Genomic DNA, 8,989 nt, shown 5'->3' on the forward strand with positions numbered 1-8,989 from the left:
CTGCTGATATATTGGTAACAACTGACAGAAAAAGCTGTGATTTTTTACAAGTTTTGTCTTTTCAAGCAAATTGTAGCTGCTCTACAGCTGTAGCTGTTCCCAATTTCAACCTAGATTAGAGAGTCAGAATTGAAGACATGACCACCTGAAAATGGGCGTTTCCCTCTAATGATAGTGGCTCTTAAAAGCACCTTTTAGAGATGAAATTAATGTTACCAGCTGCACTAACAGCACAGAACTCTAAAAAAAAATACATTAAAAAGTAGTAATATTTATCTGAAGGTGAGACACTGGCACTGTTAGGAAAAAGTCTGACCAAGTTAAAAATTTCTAGATTAAAACTCAAGTGCATTCTCATATTTTGGTCCAAGTGTACCCTACCAGGGTATTAATATTTTTAGCAAATTAAAACATGAAGCCCAGCCTGGACTCTAACCTCCTTTACTAGACTTCTAGCTGATTAGATAGAAGGGTATTACTAAGATTTTGTCTCTTTCCTTGAGTTCCTTTTTGCAACTGGCCACTCTGTCTTCCTCCATCTGTGCAGTCAGAACTCACCACTATGCACATAAAACTGCAGAGTCTTGGAAACCATCACACGAGACAGCACATCATGAACCCTTGTATTGGTCCTCTTCTTATGGGCAAGGATAGTAATGTCAAGGATAATGACTTCAGGTGTCTGTGCTCACACCATCTTTGTGACACTGCAGTGAGAGAGGCATGGAGCAGAGAGCTTTTTGGATAAAGAACCTAGATTTTATGCTGAGTTTGGAAAGGAAAAACACGGGAAGAAATAATCAGGAACAAACAAAAAACCCAATCCCAAAGCATGTTTGTTTCCAAGGGTTGTTTTCTTTCTTTTTTTAAACAGATGTACATAAATACTTAAGTGAGGTAGAAGACTTCATTTCAGAAAACCATATTCAATTTTATTTAAAGAGAAACTTGATCTGAAGTATTAAACATGCAAGTGACAACACATATTGGATCACTTGCTTAGTCACAATCATGACACTTGAAAGAGACTAAATTCATAAAAAGCATTTTCAGAATGGGCTTGAAGAAGATACAACATCAGAAAGTAAGGATCTTTGGAAGATCTGAAATTGTAGAGGAGGCTGTATTTAGGAAGCAGCTTGGAAATAATGAGAGGTGGATAGGGAAGTAGGAAACAAAGGAAGAAACCACCACATAAGCCATTAAATCTAAATTGGAAGAGAGAATTTTACTTGACTGAGACAACAAAGAGAAGAGAGAATTAATAGTTTAATGAGGTAGAGCAAAAAAAGTAGGCAAACTGTATAGCTCTTAACCAGTTTTTTTTGACTGAGGTGTGATTTTGGAAGAACAGGTCAGTGATGATACAAAAATCAAGGCACAAATGCAAGTCTAAGCACCAGCATTCTTTGTAAAATGTAAAAAGAGAAACTTGTGGATGTGAAGGAATAAACACCTGCAAGGTTTCAGAGAAGTAATTCTGGTGAAAGGAAACACTCAAGACTTCTAGTAGCAACTGAGAACTTGGTGAAGTGTCAGCTGACAAGGAAAGAGGGTGCTACAGCTACAAGAACGTTCATAGTAGTTGTATCTTATTTCATGCACAAGGCAGTATAAACTAGGTAAAGAGAATAAAGAATATGAGGTAAAGAAAAGCAACAATTCAATTAGATGTCATAGTACATAGGCCTGAGTGGAGCTTTGACACCCTTTGGTCAAGTATGATTGAAAGAGGAGAGGTGTCAAAACCGTAGCCTTTGGCATGAATGGAAAAGGCAGAGAGAGTTATTCCAAGAAACTGAAATAACAAACCTGTCAGAAAGCAGAGGGGGAAAAAAATCCCACAGCCAAAAGCTTAATGAAAAATAATACTCACAATAAAAGCTGCTGAGAAGTAAGGAGCAGAAAAGCCCCTTTGCTTCAGCTTCACATGTTCCTAGTAACATGAGTGTTCTGGTCAGTTGGCAACCACATGGAAAGCCAACCAGGAAAGGTTCAGAAAGCCAGCAGAACATCCTGAGGAGGCAACTACTGACAGGAGAAGGGGGGAAAAAAAAAAAGAAAAAAGAAAGAAAAAACTGCAGACCACATGAACACAAACAAGTATGACACAAAAGGAGAGGAAACAAGAATCTCCAAGAGAAGAATCTTTTCAGCACCCAGTCTCAGTTCACAGCAGGAAGGGATTACAGAAATGCATCACAAGAAACTGTAGATACTCCTTCCTTTTTTTTTTTCTTTTTTCTTTTTTTTTTCCACCCTTGATGGAACAGATTTCTGTCAACAGTACTTTATATTCTGAGGCACTTCTGTCCCAGGCTGAACTCAGGTTTGCAGCTCCATGGCTGAAACTGATCAGCCACGCAAGCCCCATATCACCTGTAATGTTGAAATCAAAGTTTCAGGCTCCCCCAGAGGCACAGATGTTTTGTGTGACCAGGAACTCCTGCTAAATCCTTTCTGTAATTCACCCGAGTACCAGAAGCAGCCCTCCTGCATTTGCAGCAACTGAAATATATGTCATTGAGAGCACAGTCACTCTGCTTGAGGACTTGTGACCTCTATATGCAATATAAGACCTCCTGTCAAGTACTAAAAAGTTGTTCTACCCACTGTCAGATCTAGCCCTTGTCCTGGAATTTCTCAACTTCAACTTGAACTCGTGGAGCTGCTGCAAAGCATAAGGTATTTGTGATGAATACCAGAAGAGCAGTGTGAAATCTAGTGTCCTTTGACAACCAGTGGAACAGACTAGATAATTTAACAGCTTCATTTAGCCTCAAACTTCTGCATGTAGCTCTTGGAAAGCAGTTTATACCTGCAGAAGCCTGGCCTGATCTACAGTAGCTTAAGAACCTTGCTAAAATAAAAACACTAATAAGCTGAGTTTGACCTCTGTACTTCAGAACATTTTAGGCACACCTCCAAAGCTCAGTTCAACTGGAATTAGATGACGCATCATTCATGTGGAGAAGAAAGAACCACGAAGAATTCTGGTCCATGAGAACCACTGGAGACACTGTGCCTCTAGTTTCAGCTGAGGGAATTCAGACCGTGCTTAGATTACAGTACAACTGTGCTCAGTACAAACACTTCAATCTGAAAAGAAAAACGACCTCTTTGCAAACTTCACTATCACACTAAGTAGCAAATGGGTGAAATATAAAAGGACAGTTTTCCATCTGCATCCACAACATTCACAGATAAATTCCAAATATGGAGGTTCCTGGATCAGCCACATTAGCTGCTTGCTGGTTACAGAGGGCTAAAGCACAGCATTACAAATATAGGCATAAATTTTGATACTGAAACCAAGTTAAAGTCCTGCCATGAATTCACAGGAAAAGTTCAATTAAGAGGTTTGCTATTAGAGAGCTAACTGTGAAGAAGATGCTAATAGCCATCAATAGCCTGTCAACTCCAGCTTTTTATAGAAGATTTCAAGATGACTGTCAGAATTCTCCCTGGAAAAGAAGCCATTCATTTAACAACAGATAAACTGTTGGTTTCATTAGCAATCTTCTCTTGAGATTATTCATGCAAAATAGCATTTCTGATTAATTTCTGGTGGAAATCTAATCTTAAACTCCTTAAATGTGTGTCACAATCAGCTCCTACAGCTGACTACACAAAAATTCTCTTCCAGCCCTCTCCATTTAACTTCTTTCTAAGGAGCAGTGGGACCTGTTCCTACCTTTCTCATCTCACAAAACAGCTGCATTGCTGACCTTGTCCCAAGACCCCCAACAGAGATCTTAAGAGGCTGTCTCAGCATCAAGCTTAGGATGCTCCAGTTAGGATTAATTTCCCCTACCTTGTTAAGACAAGGGAAAAACAGTCACAGTACCATGACACTTAATGAGAACGCTAAATAGCAATGGGAGCTGCAGCAACAATTCATGCTATCAAACCAATGCACTGACAAAGGCTCAGCCAAGTCAATGTGCCAAATGGACAAGCAAGACATTTTCTCCTCGAATAAAAATCTGGTTTATATGACGCCTGAACACCTGTTGATAATCCACTTTGGGCCGCCTTTTTCTCCGTGACTGGCTTCTTGCACGGGTACCACCAGCACTGGCACCTTCTGTGTGGGCAGTCCTGCTACCCACATCAGCTTCACCTCTGGCAGCCAGATGGGAACTGTCACCCAGTGTCTTCTTTTCTCCAGCTCTGCCCAAGCGTTTCTGCCTCTCACGCTCCTCTTCTGCTCTCCCTCGTCCTGATCCAGCTTTCAATCCCAGAGTCTGAGAGTCATGGGTCAGAGCTAGCTCCTTGGAGACAGCCTTTGAGTCCACTCCCTTCTTTCCTGAGGACTCCTGCAGTTTGAGTCTGTCAAACAGCTGTAAAAGAACATTTGTGTATACAACCATATCCAGAAAACAACAGAGGCAGCTTGTTCAGCATTTCTACATGGTATTTGCATACACAGTCCCAAATAAGAGCTCACAACACACAGAGAGCTACTAGGTTGCTCCATTAGCTCACTTTCCCCAATGCTCTTGTAATATTGTCAGACAGTATTACCAAGATTTTCATCTGTGTATCCTCAGGGAAGACATGAATCCCTAAGATAAGGGGAGTCATCAATCAGAAGAGTGTACACTGAACGGACACTTTGTGTTCCCAAAAACAAACCAGAAGATGCCATGTGGGTGTTCTGGGAGGTGAGCAGACCAGAACAATAGAAAAAGTTATAAAAGCTAGAGCAGCGGATCCAAAGCACCGTATGAACCCATTAATATAAGAACACATGGTGCTGAAACAAGAAACTGCTTTTACTCTGGCATCAAGCAAGATTTTATGAAATACTGATGAATGAAAAGGATTCTCAGCCTGTCTCTTCCCAGCAAAAGGATGGAAAGCCAATCCTTGTGAGAGAGGCCCAAAGAACAATGACAACTTGATTATTTTTAACTGATCATTAAAAAAAAAAAGGGTGGGATCTATCAGAAAACAGCTGGAATTTGAAAGCAAATTCCTGAGAATGAAGCTGTTTTAAAAGCTTTTTGTGATGCTTCTCTGATGCTCAAAAGGCCCAGAGCTATGCCATTTAACAGGCACAGCCCTGTCACAGTTCTTTCGCCTTCATTGTTCAGAAGTCCATCTATCATCTCTTCAGTTCTAAACTTTACTGTAAACATATTTTTTTGCAGCTGCATCCTAGAGGGTATGTTGCTTTGGAGTAACATAGAGAGTCTTGGACTTCATGGTACCTAGACTAGAAGTTCAAGTGACCAGATGTTTTGTTGGCTGGAGACACAGAGTGCCATTCCATGAACTTTACTATCAGTTTTATGCACTGCCGAATCAGCTGGCAGGACAGATGGGAACCAGGCCAGTCAAGGGAGCAAAAAATGCACAGAAAAAATAAGAAAAACAAACAAAAACCACAGAGTGAGCTTATAGAAGGTCAACATATTAAATGAAGCAGTGACAGCAACTGTGATTTCATATTAGGGACCCTGAAGTGAAACTTCTGTAACACTGAACTATGGCCAAAGTACTTTGAAAATATCAGAAAACTGGGTTTCCACCCCCCCAGTCCAAGTCATTTTAGAGTAATCTGTAATAAAAGGAGGTAAAATATTTCAAATGTAAACATAGTTTTCCAATCAATGCTCCTCATTTAGTACTTTGAAAAAGGACATACTAAAAAAACAAAGTGGAGATGGTTACCTACCCGGGTTAGTGTGAGCTGAGGTTCTGCATAGAAAGCTTTGCCCATTACTGGTTTCCTGTATGTCTCATCCACGTCTGTCAGAGCCTAGAAGAAGGTAAAAGAAACAGAAAGGTCAAAATTAAAAGAAAACATGAAGAAGCTTTGGACCAGCTTTGTGTCATGCCATTATAAAATTGTGCTCTGAGAGAAAATCCATCTTAGGAACAGGCTGTACTTTGGAGCTGGCTTCTTAATCATCTAAGTTGTACTGAGGTATAAAAGCAACAGCAAAGCCCAGCATTAACTCTCCCTTAGTTGCAAAATTTTTGTAAGCCTTGCTTGGAAATTCGTTCCCCCTTCCTCACCTATTTCCAAACTTTTAACAGCTGCAGGCTCACAAATATTTAACACCTGCTTTCCCATACATTGTCTTTAAGATCTTCATGAGAGCACAGGGAAAAGCTTTTGCTAGTGACTGATAGTGAAAGTAAACAGAGAAGCTGATGTCACCATAACACAGTGTCTTGCAGAGAAAGCTTTGGAAATTTCTGATATTCCTCACAATCCACCCTCCTAGGTTCTTACACAAAGCCTTTGAAGATGCTGGGAATGCTTAAAAATTACTCTCTCACCTAAAACCTCTAGGATGGCTCAGCACCTCTCAGATGTATTGATCCAACATGAAGTACCACTCAGGTCTGAAACCCAGCACTCAGTGCCAGAGCAAATTAGCTTTATGAACCACAAAACCACATTAATCTTCTCAAAATGCAGTCTGCTTGAACCTGCTGCACATTTCAAGTTTTCAATATAGCAGTTATAAATCAAGGGCTGATTTTAATTACCATATTCCAGAACTTGTCAAATGCAACCAAAAACCCTGTGCAGACTCCACGAAGCCCTTTGAAAGTGCGGATGTGGACGTTGATTTTTACACCGTCTCGGACACAGCGATGAAGCTCCCCCAGTGGGCTGCCTTCATGGACTACAAGAGAGAGAACACCACTGGTCTTCAACAAAAAACATATATATACTCTCACATGTATATATATTAAAAAAAAAAAAAAAAAAAAGTAGAAATCTACACTTGTCTAAGCACAGCAGATCTTGGTACGACCTTTTTATTCACGGCAAATGAAATGAGAAGTCCCAGAGCACTGTAACACACTAAGTTTGTAACTGCCAGACCACCAAAACTCTCCTAATAGTGAGGACCACAAAGATTTTAGAAAATATGAAGGTTTTTCTTGGCATAACCTACAGCTGAATCAGCCATAGCTGAATATCTTTTTGCTACATTTCAGAACATGCTAAGTAATGCTAATCTCAAATAAGAGGGAACAGAGAGCTCGCAGAGGCAGAGACTCCCAGAAAGGCGAAATGCTTAATTAAGGCTGCCTCAGACTAGTTACAATCTGTTAATAAAGTATCAGATGATTTCCTTTCTTTACAGGATTTCTGAAGCAAGAGATGACCTGGATGTAACTAAACCGGACCAGTTTCAATTGAATAAAATGTACTGTTTCAGTTAAAAGCTTCAGCAGGCAGCTGAACATCCTTTAAAGATGAACCAGTCTTTGGCAAAGAAATAAAACTGCTGTAAGAAGCAGCAGCCACCAGTGAAAACATGCTAAAAAGCAGAAAAACAATGCTTTTAGTTGGGGCAAAACTGAAGGAATTCAGTAAAATATGCAACCTACCCAGCAAACACAAGCCTTATCTGCACACTAGAAATCTTTGCAGGTGTAAATTACCTGGAAGGGTAGATATTATTTACTTTAACACTGCCCCATGGTGATGCCATTCCAGTCATAAATTACAGGTACCTGTTCACTTGTGCAAACACAGCCAGAGGATTGCTGTGCAATTCCTACTGAGAGTCAGGGAAAAGCACTGGTCTAAAATCTCACACAGTTCTTCATATTAATAAAAACTAGCTGAGTCAGAGATGACCTCTCCCCTTGTCTTTAGGGACTATGTATTCAAGGTTTGATTTATGCACTAGAAAATACTTCCTGTGATTGTAAAAGGTTAGGGTTTAATAGCTGACCTGCAGAATCTGGCTGCATGGTAACTCTCAGGAACAGCAGGGAAATCTAAAGCAGTTTCCTCTGAATTAACCTAAGCACACAGATTCTTTGAGCCTCCAACTTCATCTTATCAAAATGGCAGAATACACCATTCAAAAGCCTTTAATAGTCTGATATTCACTTCTTGAAAAAAATAAAACCAGCAACACAAGGAATTTATTGTTGCAACAGACCTCTTCTGCAAGCATCAAAGCCTATAATGACCAAGTTCTGCATGCAGCCAGATTTTCCTATGGATTTTGATGCTTTTAAGTATCAGTATGAATAGTTACCTAGTTGGTTTTGTACTCAAAACCGAATTCCTATTTGTGTAAAATAAGCTTATACTTAACACCAGGATTCTGAAGAACTAGAAAACTACTGTAAGCCAAAGGGCAGGTACTCCAAGAAACTCTGCTTAAACTGAAGTCTTTGTCCTCAGGGTAGACTTACACTAAGAGACCAGATTAAAAAATTAAATAAATAATTTTAAAAAAAAAGAGCTCAGAACACTATCAAACACCCTTCTAACTGCTCTGTAGTAACCGCCTGCACACGAGTTCTCTGCCCTCTGGTAAATGCAAAATAATTAGAAATAGCTTCTCATGAACTGATCCAAAACAGACACTGTTAAAGCAGCTTCATTTTTACTTCTAATCACTCCTTGTGACAAGCAAAATTTTGGCTCCACTTCTGATACACAGAATGTAAGGAATATATCATACCTTGTCACAGCTATCTGGGGGCACAGCATCACAACTGTGGGATGCAGCAAACTACACATCACACTTATTTCAGAGGCTGCTGCTCCCTGTAGAATCCAAGCTTCCAACGCTGGCCCACCTGCTGTGCAGACAGGTCCCCTACTTCCAGGGAATGCATAAAATTGTGGCTATAAATTATTCTTAAAACTCTCCAGACTGCTGAATAGTACTTTGCATCTCACTTGTACCGGTCTTCTCCAAAATCCATGCAGTCTAGACTTAGACACTAAATACGTCCTCTTAACTGAAACACAACTTGCTAGACCATCACTGAAGTAAATTTTACAGACGTTTTGTGTTGGTTTTTTTCAATTTCCACCACAGTAATCCAAATACAGGTTCTTAATATTAAGATCCTAATTTGATATTTAAGGTCAATTCTTTCAGAAATCCTGCACCAACAGAAGCTCTGCATTTGTGCAGAACACTCAGCTGACGGGATATTTAGGATCATGCAGCACCTACAGCAATGAATACATTACGTTTTGGGGTGT

At 39.9% G+C, this 8,989-nt stretch overlaps 1 protein-coding gene across 1 annotated transcript; it reads right to left on the reverse strand.

The window, feature by feature from the left end:
- Positions 1–3,938: 3,938 nt before the first annotated feature.
- On the reverse strand, positions 3,939–8,703 carry LSM11 (LSM11, U7 small nuclear RNA associated). Its single transcript, XM_010002116.1, has 5 exons — positions 8,678–8,703; positions 8,457–8,490; positions 6,508–6,672; positions 5,684–5,767; positions 3,939–4,343 (listed from the first exon to the last, which is right to left on the reverse strand). Exons 1-5 carry the CDS (start codon positions 8,701–8,703, stop codon positions 3,939–3,941), a joined length of 714 nt encoding a protein of 237 aa, XP_010000418.1.
- Positions 8,704–8,989: the final 286 nt, after the last annotated feature.

This window comes from Chaetura pelagica, unplaced genomic scaffold, assembly GCF_000747805.2.
Source record: "Chaetura pelagica isolate M959 unplaced genomic scaffold, ChaPel_1.0 scaffold356, whole genome shotgun sequence".
In the NCBI taxonomy this organism is placed as follows: Eukaryota; Metazoa; Chordata; class Aves; order Apodiformes; family Apodidae; genus Chaetura; species Chaetura pelagica.

What these genes read in the sequence shown, in the direction of transcription:
- LSM11 (XM_010002116.1), bottom strand. Translation starts at nt 8,703, where the DNA reads ATGGATTTTGGAGAAGACCGGTACAA. An exon ending in CCCCAGATAGCTGTGACAAG is followed by an intron (nt 6,673 to 8,456) that starts GTATGATATATT and finishes TTTTTGTTGAAG; the next exon opens with ACCAGTGGTGTTCTCTCTCT. An exon ending in CTCAGCTCACACTAACCCGG is followed by an intron (nt 4,344 to 5,683) that starts GTAGGTAACCAT and finishes GTTCTTTTACAG; the next exon opens with CTGTTTGACAGACTCAAACT.